The sequence below is a fragment of the Phalacrocorax aristotelis genome, chromosome 2 (assembly GCF_949628215.1).
Source record: "Phalacrocorax aristotelis chromosome 2, bGulAri2.1, whole genome shotgun sequence".
In the NCBI taxonomy this organism is placed as follows: Eukaryota; Metazoa; Chordata; class Aves; order Suliformes; family Phalacrocoracidae; genus Phalacrocorax; species Phalacrocorax aristotelis.
In genome coordinates, this window is record NC_134277.1 from 112,407,373 (window position 1) to 112,425,216 (window position 17,844).

General features: G+C 38.0%; 1 protein-coding gene across 9 annotated transcripts in view; it reads right to left on the reverse strand.

The window, feature by feature from the left end:
- The window catches only part of PTPRM (protein tyrosine phosphatase receptor type M), a 495,513-nt gene that overhangs the window by 171,351 nt on the left and 306,318 nt on the right, over nucleotides 1–17,844 (reverse strand). For 5 of the 9 annotated variants that reach the window (XM_075084707.1, XM_075084706.1, XM_075084709.1 and 2 more), the window contains exons 12-14: nucleotides 12,699–12,972; nucleotides 11,518–11,554; nucleotides 6,218–6,292 (exon numbers count right to left, since the gene is read on the reverse strand). In XM_075084707.1, the coding sequence (XP_074940808.1) occupies nucleotides 6,218–6,292; nucleotides 11,518–11,554; nucleotides 12,699–12,972 (386 nt within the window). The remainder of the gene's footprint in view (nucleotides 1–6,217; nucleotides 6,293–11,517; nucleotides 11,555–12,698; nucleotides 12,973–17,844) is intronic. The other 4 variants (XM_075084712.1, XM_075084711.1, XM_075084710.1 and 1 more) reach the window with 1 other exon arrangement.

Here is a 17,844-nt window from a genome sequence, read left to right on the forward strand (position 1 = left end):
TTGCCTTGTCTGTCCTTAATTTTTCATTGTGGTACATGCAAAACATGTTCTGCTTTGGATTTAAAAATCAGAGGAATAATTTTTAATGCAGAAATTAAATAACACACTATATGACATAGAACCATGCTCTAAAAATTACCTACTGGTATTTTTGCTTTGTTTTATATTTTCTGCTTCTCTGTAGTTTTCTGATTTTGAAATATTTTGGATTAGATGTGATACTGACCAGTAGTACACAGATGGCAGAGAATCCTTCAGTTTGTTAAGAATTTATCCTGGTCAGTTCATTCATGTTGTTATTCTCATGACTGGGTTTTATGTTTCCACTCTCTGTAATGAGATTAAGGAAAGTGCCCTCCCCTCAGTCCAACCTCAACCAGCCTCACAGATATCCTCATATTAAGATCACATAGATCATTTTTCAAGCTAGAATGAACGACTCATCTTTAGTGGCTTAAGTTAAATTTTGTTTCACTCTCTTCACGAAAGAGATATTTGATGCTGACACTTGGAATCATATTCTTCTCTCTGCTATGGACTGGAACACTCAGGTTTCCAAATCAGTTGTGTACTTGAGGGATGTAACAGAGCTCCTGCAATGACTGGCTATTAACTCTGTAGCAACCAACTTTTTAACTCCTCTGGATAAAAGCCACATGGTTTCTAGAGTGAAAAACATACCTAATTAAGCTACTTGTCCCTCCTAAAGCATAGGGGAAGATTGATACTTTCTCCTAGGTCACGGGATCTTCTCCAGCTGTTCCCATCCCACGTCTGTAACACCACTGGCTCTGGTAATACAGTGCCAGGGTAGCTGACGACCTATACCTCCTTGGCCAACCATAAGCATCAATGGCCAAAACACAACCACTTTTATCCTCCCTACTGTTTATGCAGAAGAGCTGCAAAGGTCCCGCTGTCCCCAACCCAACCCGTTCAGAGTAAGAGAAGCTGAATGGGAGGAGGTCATGAACCCCTGATCAAAGCCTCTGGTTTTTCTACAATGACTTGAACACATTCAAAGCTAAGGCTGCTAATTCATTTTCAGAAAACCTTGTAGGAATTCTTATTATTGTAAAACATGAACTGGAGTCCTTAATATTGCAACAGAATCACACTGGTAACTGACTTCTAATAAGCTCAGCTTCTCTATTGTCTACAGCTAGAAAGGGCTTATATTTATATTATGGGTTATTCCAGCATTTGTGAATTGTTATCAGCATTATTTTTAGGCCCTCTTTGTCTTAACCTCACCTCTTCTTCAGGTGCTCTGTGGAAAATGTACTTATGCTTAAAATCCTAGATGCTTTGGCTGCACTGTCTTAAAAGCAGAAAACCTGACATTTGACTCTGTAATGTACTAGGAAAAAAAAAGGAGAAAAGGAAACAGTAGCTCCCATGGCACTCCTGTATCCTCTTAGCATTTCCTTGTAACTATACTGTTTTATAGATGAAACTGTCACTGCAAAAATGACAAATATAACACATAAAAGAACAAAAATGGGCAATAAATCACAAGTGACACTCCAGCCCATTGAAATGCATTCAGCCGGTGTTGCAGAAAGCAACAAGACTTCCTCTTGGTTTGCATTCTGCCCAGCTGAGCAAGGGGGGCAGAATCCTTGAACACTCAGAACAATTGCTGGGACCATCATGTAAAAACAGGCTTAGAATTTCACTTTGGAGAGTCAGATCCATTCTCACTCTGCTTTCCTTGTCACTTGGCCTTTCAGCAGCATCGTAATACAGCTTTGACATTACACCACCATAGGTGCTCACCCTCCCCTGGATACCTATCCAGAACTCCCACTGATGTATATGCTGTTCAGTATCAAGAATAGAATAAACTCCTAAAATGGTGTATTCAACTTGCAGACAGACATATCTGCACATAGCTTTGTCACTCCAGAGAGCACGGTAGTCTCAACTAGCAAATCATGGGTTCTCCATTACCCAAAATAACACTTCAAGTTTCAGCATGTCAGAATACATCTAATCAATGTTACATGGTTAAAGATGGAAAATAATGAATGTCTGTCCAGCCCTTGTTGCTATACCTCAAATGCATTGTAAAGGATGACAAACTAGATAAATAGAAAAACACTCCTTCTCAAATTCGTGCTGCTGGTTCTTGTGTTAATAAACAGTGTTTTCAGTAATGCAGTACAAGTGCGGAGTATATCCCTTGACATAGAAAAAAATTCAAAGAGGTTGCGATTTACTCAGTCAATTATTTCAGTTGGTTTTTTTCACTTTTACAGTGGAATGGCTGAGAACAGAATCTGACCCAGACTACAGCAATAAATCCTGCTATGTATTGAATGCACATCTGAAGAAATCTGTATATTTTATTATGCTGCTAACTTCATAAGGGAGAAGAAACCAACTGGGATTATTTTATGACTGCTTTTAACATGGTTATAAAATATGTGGCTCACCTAGACCTTAAGGTATGAAGGGTAAAAATCATTTAAGCTTTAAGATTGCCACTATCTTTTTAAAAAAATTCTTCCCAGTTCTTAAGTATCAGTTATTCTACAAAACTTCTGACATATCTTCTTGTATGTGATTTGTACCACGAATTTAATCTATAAAGAGTGTACAATATAGAACTCTCCCTTCCAGCTGCATGTGTAATTAACAATGGGTAGTAAAAAGGGCGTTCTATGGAAATCAGTCTTAATAACATCCAGTAAAGTAGTGGCTGCTCCACTAAATCACAAATGGAAATACTTTAATTTAAATATAAGTAGCTCAGACATATTTCAACAATTAAGAAAATGCCTGAAAGAATGAACACCCTAATCATCATTCCAAGCATGCTATTTTATCAGAATGCAGACAGAACAAAACAGATGAGGGCCAAGTGAATACCAAATATGGCCAGTTTAAACCTATTACATGAAGTGTCTCTTACAAAACAGTGAAGGAAACCGCAAATGCTTTCAGGCCTTCTCAAAACCACGGATTTGTTTTTCGACTTTAAAGTCAAGATCATTAGTCACTTATGTATGTGGTAAGTTTTTTGTTAACCTTCTACATGATTTCAAATGTACTGTTAAACCGTATTTGTTTATGAAAACATGGAGATGGTATCATGAAGACAACTATGTTTCATGTACACAGTGTTCTCTCCTGGCTGACAGATGTTAGATAGCTGGATATTCTCCCTGTCTGTTGGAGGTCAGTGTCAATTGAGCAGATTTCAAGGTAGTTACTTTTTGTAAGGTTAACACTGAAAGCTAAACACTATTCCCCAAATCTAAATTCCTTAGTTATTAAGTCATTGAATTGGTGATAATATTCTCATACTAACAACACTAATTTGCCTATTTGGGATTGTAAGAATCAAAATCATACAGTTGCCTTTACGGCATGTTATATTATAGTATAACTGGAGGATCACTACATTGCTACATTGTAGGTATTTAAGTACAACTGCAAGGAAAAGTTTGCTTTGCTACAGGCTGCAAAGGAGTACTGAAGCAAGGAGTGGCTGTTAAGATATTTAGGGCAAACAGCAGGTAGTCATATAAATGGAATTAATCTTCTTTTTATATGAAAAAGAAGAAGAAAGGAAGGACAAAGAGGAACTAATACTGCATTGTCTATAAACTGCACCAGTGAGGGCCAGGATGAGTTGATGATGAGGGTGGAGAAAATGAGTCCAAGTAGACGTGACTAGAAAGTTGAGCTGTATTATCATGATCTTTCTGAAGAGGAAGACATTTCAAAACTGGTAATAATTTGCAGCCAAGATTTAAAATTTTCATTATGCAAGAAGCATCAACTTTCCACCTGAATAAAAGAAAATCCCAGCCCTGACCTCCTCACTGCTGGTTATGTATCTCCCCAAATGCTAAAAAACAAAATTTCTTGATCTCAAATGTAATTACTTTGGTGCTAAGCAAAGAAGTGAGGAAAAGGCACTGAATAGAACATGTTAAGTAGCATTATTTAACAGTTACAGCTGTTGTTGTAACTACAGTTAGCAACAGTCCTCTGATTTCCGCATTAATAAGTCCTTTTACATGTAGATCCTTTCCACAATCTGGGAATTTGTAGGAGAAAAGTGTGGGGAGAACGTGCATCATTCCCTGCTTCCTCATGTCCAGTCCAGCTCCTGTAAATCTCCCTTAAGAAAATCTTTGGGTTCCTCATGGATACTGCAGATACCAGTAATGCTGTACTGCCCTGATGTCGAAAAGCCTGCCTAAGGGTCCCCTATACAGTATGTCTCTGTAGAAAAACATTAATTCCTCTTGCTGTCATGGGACCAACCATGTGGGCTGGGTGAGGTTTTTTTCACTCCTTATTGCAGTTGTGGCAACTGAGAAGGAGGAAGATGCTTCTTTCCTTTTGATCACACAGTCTTCAAAAGCACGAGAAGGGGTTGTGAAAATGATGAGGGGATTTCAGAGGCTTTTCAATACTATTCACAGATAGCCATAAATACTGTTTGCAGGTATCATTTAATAGTTTCTTTTTTGCCATAAAAATTAGTTTCTGCTAGAACAGATTTAAAAAAAAAAAAAAAGAAAGAAAAAAAGAAATAAGTCACAGATCTGACAGACAGCCACAGAGTGCCAATGCAATGGGCCACCAGTGACAAAGCAACCAAATACTTTGCTGGCTGTCCCATGCTAGTTGTATCTCTGTTCTCTCATTGTTAATGACTATAGCCACCTCCCTGTTATGGAACAGCCATATCTCCAGTGTTTTGTGTAGCTACCCAAGTTTTGCATTAAAACAAAAGAAAACAAAATAAGAGAAGGAAAACATTTAATTACCCATATGGAAAAATAAATAAGCTTATTTGAATCCTGTGATGAAGAAATCAAAACTTGTTGAAGTTCAGGGATGTGGAAGAGATGTTTTTTGTCTCTTCCAAGCTTCACTTCTCAAGTAAAAAATAACTGAGCTCTAAAAATTTATGTGGACAGAGCTTCTGACAAGCAGCACTAACAAGAACAAGCTAGTACTTCCTGGCATCATGTAAATACATTATTCTGGTTAGTTCATATGCTATTACATAATACAGGTATACCTGCAACGATTTTGTCTTGGCTGACATGGCAACTTGGGCATTATGGATCTCTCAGCTTTGTTATTATAACACATACCCCAGAATTTAAAGCTATAGCAGGCATGTCATTAATCCTCTTATCTTAAGCTGAAACCTTTAACTGTTTCTTATTGACTATGGCAGTATCCAGATGCTACGCATCTGAACTCCTTCTTGTCCCTTAGACACCCGGGAGCAACATTTCCATGCTTCCCAAGTAACTATGCCGGTATTCTTGAAAAAGGCAATGACTTTATCCTATACTAAATGCTGATGGACTAGGTCTAGCTTCCCCTGTTACATATTCCATTAAACTCACCTTAGATTCTAGAGTTTTTAATGCTCTTTGCTTCTGTTTAAAAATAAAAAGATTTCCAAATCTCTTAAAAGCTTTACGCATGTGTTTATTTTCTGACAAAATATATCATTTCCCCAGGTTCACAAAGGTTTTCTGGTACATTCTGAACTGGCCTTCAGGCCACACACAGCCTATTAATTGTCTGACTTGCATACTCAGTTTACTTTGACAATTAGATTTAAAAACCTTAGTCTTGTTCATTCTCATATGTCACACGCTAAGTTATTTTGTTTTAATCCTCGAACTTATGTATGACATAATTAAAAAGTAATCCATTTTTTTCTTTAATTTTTTGCATATTGAAATGTTGCCAGAAAATACGATCTTCTCAACATTCTGCAGTAAAAAAAATCCATTAATACAAGATCTTTGTCCTAACTTACACATGCAACTCCTGAGCCTAAATTATTTAGAAATTCTAGTGTCTTGATCTAGTAACACAGAAAAAAATAAACAGGTACACAGATATAGATCTATATTCAAACTGTCATTTAATTTACGGTTTGAGCAAGGCTAGATCTCTTTACAACATAAGGCTTGAAGGAACATTCCACAGATCACACACACAATGGGCACATGCAGCGGAGTTGTATGTACAGGGATGTGAGTGTAAGTTTTGGTGCCAAGCACACAACTTAATTTAATGGAGCTGAAGAAAAATTGCTAAACAAAAAGAAACTGTCAACAGAGAAAACTATTTATGAGCAGAGAATGAAAAAAACCGTCAGGGAAAAGGAGCCAAAGAAAATGAGACAAAATGGGCATGATGACTTGTCTATACTTGAACATCTGACCTGTTAGTTGGTCGTCGCCTGCAGCAGGGGCGATGCGAATGTATGGTGTTGTAAGCTGAGTCACGATTATCGCAGCTAAGGCAAAGGAAGATTTCCAGGTCAGCATGCATGAGGGGAAAAAAAAGCCAGACTGAAGCTAGGCCAGCAAGAAGAATCTTGGTCAATAGTTTATTGTCTGAATTTCTTACAAATAAAAACCAAAAAACTCCCACAAGTTCCTTTTCATCTTCTGTTGTTAGTTTGGTTATTCTGCAAATTAATAAGCTTTTGTATGTGACTTTCATTCAGGAAGAGGACTCAAAGCACATTATTTACATATAATGCATTTGAGGAAACTGGAGACTCTTTGGCTCTGCTAGTCCCAGCACTGAGCTTTCTAAGTGAAAGGTAACTGCTTATTCAGATTACTCTAGTACTAACTAACTTCTCCAGGTAATTTGAACTAGTTTCATTTTTTGTCTTCCTATTTCATATTAGTAGATTTTTCCTAGAATTTTTTAAAGATAATTTTCATGTAAAATATTTTTGAGCTAGCTAAGATTCGTTTTTCTTGTACCCACTTGGGCCTTTGTTCTGAAAATGCACACACTACACATATACTTATCTTTCAGCATGCAGAGGATGACCACTGAGAGTTGGCACGCTTTTAGTTAGGTACGTATGTAACTGTTTAAGGTCCAAGTTTCAAGTTCGTGTTTTGCCCTTAAGACAAGAAAAAGCTGAAAAAACAGAATTGTTTGTGTGCCTGAAGTATTCAGACATTTCTGTCAGAGCTGTAACAATCACTGACTGGTATAGATAACTACTATCATGATTCACATTAATAAAATCTCATATTTCTTTGTTTGCCAGCAGTTCTATGATTGCCTCTCAATGGTTAAGCACACTATGATACATACATATTAAGGAATATAAAAAAAATTAAAAGGTCAGATCCAACATGATGCAGCTGGAGAATGATGCAAAGAAAAAATATTGGAAAATTAAGGACAAAATTATATGAAAGATCACTCATTTACATAGAACAGCCTGGGTGCTATTAGAAATGTGGCAACGAGTGAGGAAAATAGATCATCTACCATCTGCAGACAATTAAACTCAAAACTGTTGCTGCATAATATTTTGAAATATCCCTCTGCAACACTGAAATGCAGTGTTGATGGTAGCTGCTAGAGTACTGTTGCTATTGGATTTAAAATACTATAATATCCTTTTCTCTCTCATAATTAATGAAAGCCTTCCAATATTGCAAAATTAGAACAATGATGTCTCCCTCTTGAGAACTGGATTCCTAGGAGATAAACAAGATGCTTCTATCCAGACATTGTTGTAAGTCATATCAGGAAATATAGTCTTAATATAAATCACAAAACACCACAAAGTTGATATCAATAAACTTGGAGGAATTTTGGAATGTTTTCAACTTTGCCTGCTGAGATTTTACAGTCATTTAGCTTGAAGAAGGAGTAAGTATATGAAAGCCATATTTCAAGCAAAATATGAAAACTTTTATTACCACTGGTACAAAAATCTCTTCCTGGTTTTTGTTTGTTTGTTTGTTTAATTATCTTGTCAAAAATAATGGGAGTTGAAACCCTGCCGTCTCCACATTTTTATATACACCAAATAGTCACAGAGGTCCTAGAAGCCTTTCTCTACAGACAAGTAAGATCAGAAGACTCTGCATCACAAGAATATGCCGTCTGATCCTTCTCCTAGCAAAGCCAGTGGCAAAGGTTCCCTTTGACTCCACCAGTAAGCAGGAAGAGAACTTTCAGCTCTACAAGGCCCAGTATTCTGATCCTAAATTACATTTACAATCATTGCAATCAGGATTTTTATATGATCTCTAAAAGAACACATTTAATATAGGTTTCATTTGTAAAAATGTAATAGTCATAAAACAAGAGCTTTTTTTAAGATGTTACAAATTGTGGTTGTTTAAGATATACTTGATGGAATGAGAAGCTATTATCCAGCTACTGACCCTACACATGCATTTGACCCAGCAGAGTTAGGCTGTACTTCTCTAGAGTCAGGCCGTACTTTTCTAACAAGAAGTTAGATATCAGTGTGATAACAGGCTGGCTGGTGCACTTTGGCTCTGATCCAGCAACACAGTTTAGTGTGTGCCATTTAAGCACATGCCTGACAGTAAGCACGTGCGTTACCCCTGTTGACATAACTGGACTGAAAAGTGAAGTACCTACTCAAGGGTTCTGCTGGATCTGGGGCAAGAACGCTATCTTCACAATATACTTACTTCTTTGTTTTTATTTTTTAAAAACATACAGAAGTATACAGTAGGCCATGGAATGAATGCTGCAAAACTCAGTGGTACAACAGAATCTCAATGATCTTAAAAAGGTCTCAAGGGCACCAACAACTTTTAGATTATCTGGAGTTGGGATGATTAAAGGAAATAAAGGAAATAGAGCTAGCAAATGCTACAGCTATGCTCACGTGAGGTTCTGAACTTCCATATCGGTCCTGAGGGCAGACTTCAAACAGGCTAACCACACACCCTTAATACAGACAACGAGGTGGCTTGGCCAAGCTCAGTGGGCTCAGGGGAGCAGCTAAGAGGTTGCCATGGGTGACCTGGATCCCAGGAAGGGCTGCCAATGTGCTTGGTGCAATCCTCAAATTCCACGGGAATGGAATTACAGAAGGTTTTAAGAAACAAGCGGACAGTTGTTTGTACTCTCATGTTTGTTTTACAGGATATGCTTTATGGCAATAGGCCTTTATCCAGTAAAATACACGTCTACTTTAAGACAGAATAGTTGCAATGTAGTCAGTGAGATTATTCTTTGTGCACAAAATTAGGTACACAACTGGCTTGATAAGAGCCTAAAAGCATATAGTTTCCCACATACATATTGAATTCTAGAGTATGCCTACTGACTCCAATAGCCTACACAAAGCTGCAGGTATTTTCAGGATCAGACCTTAATTCAGAAGAAGATTGTACCAGTTTTATACATGAATGGCCTAGAACATTTCCTTTTTGCTTTAAAAACCACCAAACTTGAACTTTTAAAGATGACAGAAGCCCAGAATACAAACATTTCAAAAATTTCATTAGTATATGAAAACTAGATGTACTGGAGAGGGTTCACAACCTTATTTGTAAGAACAACTGTAATAAATAGATGGACAAAACGAGCATGTGATAGAGTTTCAGTAGCTTACTATCTAGTAGCTATACTGTAGTCACAAAACGCAGTAGAAAATGGTGCATGTCTGTAAGAGATCAGGCACAGCGGTCATAGCAGCTTTTGTTTCCTTGGGTACAGGCAAGGTAAGTGATGTACTAAGCTGTTTAGGGGTGTGTGGACAGAAGGGAAGGTGAACGGGAGAGGACAATTCTGTCTTGTCCCACTGCAGATGTGGTGACTTCTGACCTACAGACGTTAAGCAGTTTTGCTATTTTTTTCTAGTCCATATATGGGAAGCCCAAAGAGGGCACGGAAGACTGTTTCTCCCTCAGATACTCCTGTTAGATCTAAAGGGAAAAAATTATTAATATCATATTAAACTGTATCATGGTCTCCATTCTACTGTTAAAAATTAATATAGTTTAAAAATATAATACAGGCATTCAGTTTATAAGCATGGAAATCAGTGCTTTACAGAAGCCCTGCAATAAAGTTTTGCACCAGGGACTATGAATGCAACTGAGGACACCTCTGGTTTCAAAGTTCTCACAACAACCCCTCATATTATTTTACAGGCTTCACAAAGGCATTACGAAGAGTTCTGAAACATGCTTTCAAAACAGAAATGTATGGAGATTTGTTTAAATAAAAGCTGCATTTCTCACATCTCCATTGCCAAATGGGTTAGCAAAACAAATACTGCTTGTTGCTATGGGAGCTATTCCAACCATAAAGTTGCCCTTGCTTCTCAAATGAGAGTGTAAGATTTTTCAGTCAGTCAGGTAACTGAAACAGCTCAACATCCATTAGTGATTAGGAATACATATCTTCAAATAATTTTAAATCCATTTCCCTAATCACCTATTATGATTACTGAGGTAATGTAGTCCACTCCAGGTATCACTGAAGCTACTGGAAAACAACACAGGATTCCACTTGAATCTGGAATTAATCTCTCATCTATATTTATTGGGTGTTAGTTTAGATATTTGAAAGTTTTCTGTGGTTTAGTAAGCAGTCTGTTAGTAAATTAGAATGAAAACTACTTCCTTTCATTTGGAAAAAAAAAAGAAACAGGAACCAGTTCAAAGAGCCACAAAAAAGTATTTGTCACATTAGTAAGGACCCAGCCTTTCAACAGAGGCAACTGTATGCTAACATTTCTGTTCCTTTTAAGTAATGAGATTCTCATCCATCCTATTTAGATTTAGTGACGGTGGTGGAATTGTGAACTCTGCGTGTAAAGGAATTCATGGTGGAATCAGTTACATTAGGGATAGTCACTATGAGACATGCATGATCTCTTGCAAGGGACAGTGGTACAGGGATGAAGTAGTTTTTGTTTCAAACTCTCACCAGGTGCCCAATACCACAAGGTGGTATTACCTGTTCCTACTCACAGCAGTACTTTCTTTCCTTTTCCCCTATTACATTCTCCAAATAATCATACTACTACCCCATCACTTCTTCTTCAGGCTTTGAAGTTGCCACCAGCTAGAGGTACTAAAAAGGTGATACTACAAAGATAATCACAGACAGATCCTAGCCTCCAAGGTTAAATATACCATCAGCATGTTTATCTGTCCCTGCTTGGGGATCAAACCTATAGCTAGCACTATCTCAGTTATACAAACTTGTCTCACAACTGGTAGCATCATGTGCTGACAGTCCAATAAATATAGCTGATCTGTACCATGAAAATGAAGAACATGATTTCTCCACTTTTCTCTTATAAAGCAATTAAGATAAGATAATTGCTTATGCGTAAGGGGTAATTTTTCACTACGGATGTATAAGCAGCTAGTATGCAATCTGCAATTGGCAATTTTACAACTCTACTATATACAGAGAAGTCCAAAATATTTATTGTGAGATCATATAAAAACCCACAGAATATATTTTAAAAACGCTGTGTTCAAGTAGACAACTAAAAAATGTGTAATACATTTATTCTTAAAAACAAACAAACAAACAAACTTCCTAATTCTCAGCTAGAAATGCCAATGGATCATTTAAAATTCTGTAATAGGCTTAGTGATGCCTCTTAGCAATATAAACACTTCTGGAAGTTTGCAAAGACCATGTGAAGGAAAGGTCAGCAAGCTGAAATACAGAATACATGACATAATATGAACATACCTTTTGTGGCTACCCTGACGCAGTCGATTTTGGTTTCCTGTGTCAAATAAAGAGGAAAAAGGTCACATCTTGTGTTTCTAAGCAAAGAAAGTCATCCATGACTCTATTCTTAGAAGTACTGATAAAATGTCACAGAAGTGTTCATTTAATGTGCCTCATTACGTATTTAACTGCTTATTAAGCAACTCTAATGTGCTTTCATAATATGGACAAACACTGCTTGGGTGTGGTATATAAACATCTCAAGATTCCTCTAAAAGTAGAAAATATGTGAAGGGTATCCACAAGAGTGCAGGCAGGTGTTCAGCTTTTTTCCTTGGGCAACATAATGACCTTGGGAGATTTTTCTTTTTCTAACAGATAGTATAGTTCGAGGCATCGCACTAGACAATTTTAGAAAGAAAAAATAATCAATGGTGTTTCACATTTCTGCACTGTCAGTGCACTGTGAAAGAGGAACCATTATGGTTTCTGGCAGAAAACATTTCCAGGCTGTCAGCACAGACAGCCAAAGCTTATCAAGAATTGAAGGGCTCTGGGTAGGTCTGTTCACGAAATGAAAAACAATTCCAGGAAGAATTAGTCCGATGAAACATGATCTGTGAAGACCTTTTTACACAGTTTTCATTTCAGTTCTGTCTACTTATTTTTCTTTTACTGTTTGTAGAAAGGGGGGGAAAAAGTGGTTTTTAATTTATTCAAGGCAACCAAATGAGATAATGGGAGTTCAAGATGTTACAAACTGAGGTAATGAGACTGGACAGGCCAAGACAGATGTGCTAAAATCCACAATCAAGTTTGGCTTAAACATAACACAAAAAATCACAACACTCTCCTCTACAAAGCAAGAAAACAAACATTTAAAAAAAAAAAAAGAAAGAAAAAAAAGCCAGTCAAACACACTCATTGGACAGCTTTTAGATAATAAGACAGAATGGTAACGCACTACTTTGCCTACTCACTATTGACAAAATGTGTTGTTTTCCCCTCCTCTTCCCTGTAACCTTTAATCATTAAGCAATATTGTGTTAGGAAAACTGTTATTTTTTAAGCTCGGTGTGTTAAATTTCACGGTTACTTCATTTTCTCATTAGCAACTAAATTGGGCATCTTGCTAGTTGGTGCCAATCATCTATTTACACACAAATACTGTATAAAACCACACCTGTCATAAGACTTACCCCATTGGCTCTGCTAGCAGCTTGAAAATAGATGCTGTAGCTCTTATGAGGGAGAAGAGGAGTGTTCCAGAAACCACTGTAGGTTTTGTTATCACCAATAGTAAAAGGCTGAGCAGCTTGTAAACCATTGGCTGGAAACTCTGCAGCAAAGTAGTACTGGGAATTCAAAAGCGAGGCATTCTGGAAATGAATGGGCACTGGGTAGCACTTCAGGATTTCAGTTGTCTTTTTGGTCCTCCGTGGGCGTTCTTCCTCAACAACTATTTGATAGACACTAAGAGTGTAGAAAGGAAAGAACAAAAGAAACACATGGGTTATTTTAAGACTCGGGCAGTCAACTCATTCTGAAACCACAATAGCATACCAGTATTTATGGGAAAAAAAAGGACTGCTAAATGCAAAGGACATGGGAAGAAGACATCATGTTGATAGTCAGGTATATGAATTTGTGGAATAGATTCATGCTTTCAAACAAATTAATTTTGTTTTGGAGAAACAAAATTAGCCATACACACCACAGCTTTTCATACAGCAAATGCACAGACGACTTGTTCGAATTCTTGTACAGAAGCAGCTTGCTTGATTAGTGCTAAAATGTAGAATTAGGTATTATTTTGCTCACAGAACTAAGTATAAAGCTATAGATTCCATTCTCTAACCTGTTTATCTTATCTAAATGAAATGGAATGAGTAGTAAGATAAAAATGAAGAAATAAATTACAAAGAGATGGGGAATAGTATTTGCTTTACTGTTGACATTATAACTATTTATGAAAGCACACAGAGTAAATTACAGTCTGTTAAAATTTCGGCGGTATATTGACTGTTACTGAGCAAGAATAAAACACTTTTTGATGGAAGTTATTTTTACTCAGCAAATCACTTTTACACATCTTAGAGATAACTGATAACCATATTTTTAAGTGTTTCTGCATTCTGCAAAGCAATTCAGTTTGCACTTGCATTCTTTGCTGTACTGGGACCTACAGGGAACAGTCCATCCCTCTCCACTGTAAAGGTGCTATGGACATTCAAGCAGGAACAAAGAAATTGTGATTTCTGCTGGTTATGCAAACAGTGTAATCATTATACCCTTACAGTTGCTGTAAAAGCCTGAGTCAGTGCTTTCAAATCTGTGAAGTGGGAAGTCCAGGTCTCTAAAGAGGACTGGCTGGCAGGCTTATTGCTTCACTGGGGACCAGTGATCCTTATTCATTATTTGTCTCCTGGAATCTTGAATCCTGGTAAGCAAGTCAGTATAGGTAACTGATGTTAAAGCAGCAATGTGTCCACATTTTTCCACATCATCTACAGCTAATAACATTTTATCATCTTTCAAGTTGATAATTCATAAAAACCAGCAGTCCCTGAGTAGGGTATATTTCTGAAAGATTAAATACCCACACAGTCTTCTGACATGTTGTTCCCCATTCCATCATCTGTAGGTAGGTGATTACATTTATGGAAGACTCTGCCCAAAGTACAGGGACACTTGGGCTGGGCCTCTGCAGGTCTCAGTCTGGACCCAACAGGGCTTATTGGCTTAGTCATACAACTGTACAGCTATCACTATTCCCCTTGTGAAGGCAAATCTGGTTTAGAAATAAAAGTGATGACTTTGTACAGTCACCAAGCTAGCTCATAGCCAGTGGCCTCCTGAACCTGCTGGGGCTCTGCTAGACTCAACTTGCTGTGAGCGCTGGCATAGAGCTCTCCAGCTCTTGCACTCTCAGGAGCCTTACTGATTCAGTGCCCAACCAGACTAACATACTGCTTCTACACTCAAGCTGCCTTTGCATGTTTAGATAATGCTGCGTGCTTGAATGATGCCCCATCAGTGGAACTGTTCAAGGCCAGGTTGGACAAGGCTTTGAGCAACCAGATCTAGTTGAAGATGTCCCTGCCCATGGCAGGGGGTTAGACTACATGGATCTTTAAAGGTCTTTTCCAACCCAAACCATACTATGACTTCATGATTCTATAACAATGTGATGCCAGCTCTGCAGAGCTTTCATAGCTGAACATCACCAAGAGGCAGAAGAACGCCAGTTGTCTTGGCCATCTTACTGTTTTTTCACCAGACCTACTGGTCATGTGCAACAGACCCTGTTCACTATGTTTTTAAGATCTAGCATCTCCAGTAGGAGATGCTGCACTTCTTACGCTCACAAAAAATGCCCAGAAAGTTAACACTGAGAATACATAATACCTCTTCTGCCTGATTTAGATTTGCACTGGGGTGGAGATTTAGTTTAATGTTAAAACCCTTATATTTAAGTGTCTTCATGAAGATGTCTATACATCTGTAAACTCCCATTACACTCACTGGAGAGCTTCTCAGTACAGGCAACAGACCTTAAAGACCTGACCAGTGAGGAGATGTCTACTTTTGGGTCAGCTTAATTGCTTTCTAGGCACCACTGACTATAATAACTAAATACTCAGCTCACATGTAGGCATCTGGAAGTGGACACCTAAATTTAGATGTTTTAATCTGATGCTGAACCCACCAGAAATCTAACCATGTATACAGTTGGTATAGCCAGGGAGACAAATGTCTTGAGGGTCCACTTGAAGGCCACTATCTGTACACTTTACAGGTCTTTGCAACAAAATCTACACATCTAGCACAAAGGTTTTCATTAGTTGATTAATCCCATGCTGAGTAGTAAATGAAGCTCAATACACGGCAACCTTTCTTTGATCCTATGAGAACAGATGTGTAAAAACTATCCATGAAATATCTACATTACAATCTTGTTTTTTCTCTTCCAAATCAATATTTGACATGATTTTAGTCATTAATTTTCAAGAACAAAGCACAGTTGCTTAGAACTGGGATTCCAAGCTACTTTGAAGAGAGTGTGTTGCCTCCTCTAACTACTAATTTACACTGAATCTACAATAAATACCATTTTTGAATTTAAATGGAGTATTGGAAAAAAAGTAGAAGGTGATATAAACATCTATTCTTGCAAGTTAGTGAAATGTACAGGTTGGGGGTTGACATTGTGGAAAGACGCTCTGTTGAGAAGGACCTGGGAGTGCTGGTGGACAGCAGGTTGACCATGAGGCAGCAATGTGCCCTTGTGGCCAAGAAGGTCAACAGTATCCTGGGGGGTATTAAAAGGTGCTTGGCCAGCAGGGCAAGGGAGGTTATCCTCCCCCTCTGCTCCACCCTACTGAGGCCACATTTGGAGTACTGCGTCCAGTTCTGGGCTCCCCAGTTTAAGGACAGGGAACTGCTTGAGCAAGTCCAGCAGAGAGCTACAAAGATGATCGGGGGACTGGAGCATCTCCCTTATCAGGAAAGGCTGAGACACCTGGCTTTGTTCAGCCTGGAGAAGAGAAGACTGAGGGGGGATCTTATCAATGCTTATAAATATCTAAAGGATGGGTGTCAAGAGGATGGGGCCAGACTCTTTTCAATGGGGCCCAACGACAGGACAAGGGGCAATGGGCACAAGTTGGAACACAGGAAGTTCCACCTGAACATGAGGAAAAACCTCTTTCCTGTGAGGGTGCCAGAGCAGCGGAACAGGCTGCCCAGGGAGGCTGTGGAGTCTCCTTCCCTGAAGACATTCAAAACCCACCTGGACGCGTTCCTGTGCCCCCTGCTCTAGGTGTCCCTGCTCAAGCAGGGGGATAGGATGAGAAGATCTCCAGAGGTCCCTTTCAACCCGTACCATTCTGTGATTCTGTGAAGGTGGATACACTTGCCCAATACTGCAGCAAAGATAAGAATTCCTCAGTTTCACTGAAGCATGATGGATAGTAAACTAAGTTACTTGGCTGTCACCTTCAGGACAGTATTGTTACCTTTTTTTATTTCAGCAGGACTGAATAAGAGGGACCTCAGTCCAGACAAGTTAATATGATCTGTTTCAGTGCTGGCTGAAATGAGGATTCTTTTTATTTTTCACTCAATGATTAAAGGCTAAAGTTTGTAGATATTTTAGAAGAAATCTGTCGTTAAAATGCTCCTTTTCCTCTGGCAAATTCATGTTAGTTATACTACATGCACTACTCCTTGTATATTACATGTTAAATGCCAGCCATCTATTCATCTTCAGATACATTAAAGAAAGAACTAAGTTGACTGGAGCAATTTCAAACTCAAAATGTCTTTTCATCCTTACTCCACAAGACAAATTAGATTTGCAAGCATCTAGACCTCAAATCTATTTGCTCTTTAATAATTTAAGCGCTGAAAGGTCAAGCAGCTCTTTTCTGTTCCCCTTTATCAAAGTCCAAGTGCTAATGAAAAATAACTAAATCCTATCTGCTGCCCAATTTCCACACACTGCTGTTTCTCTGATGTAAATTAACAGATTATAAGCACCTGGGTCAATGCAAACCTGACAGAACTTTATGAGTGATATGTTTTACATTTGTACAAATGAGATCATCTTGCTAATGAATTTTACAAAATTACCCCAATTACAATTATAATGCAAAAGCTTCCTCTAATTCTTACTGTTAAAATTGCTTTCTTTAATACATAATAGCTGAATTGCCTACTCTGAAAAGGGTTCAAGCTTAGTGAATTGAGCTAGCACTGCACCAGGACTCTATTATTCCTTGTAGGTATTAGTCAGATTTCCTGCTTGTTTGAAGTTGCATTATTCCTTTTCCACACCTCTACATTTCAGACAATGAAGTCTTCCTACCTGTAACCCAAAAGATTAAATCTACACTACAGTGAAAGGTGCTGAAAGCATATCAACTATTGGTAGAACTTAGACTGATCTTTCTGAAGGAAAGAAATGTGATTAAAGTTACATTCGCGGTACGCAGTTCTACTATAGCATTCCAATGCCTTGGAAATTGAACACAAAATCTACTTTTATACAGACTGAAACTTACTGTTGTATCAAGAAACGAACACATGGAAGTTATTTTTAACATAAGATTGAAGTATTTCAAATTTGGGGATTAAAAAAGGTGTCTGGGAAAAGAAAAATTGGATGTAGTTTTTCAGCTACCTTTTTTTTTAACCACTCCAAAACAGTTCCAAATTTAAATGATTATGCAGAGATACAGATCTGAACATAGTAAGGACGGTAATTTTGGTAAGAAATTAGACATACCAGGGTTCTCCGATATTTACTGAAATTGTGTTGCTTACATTAAAATGGTCTGTCAA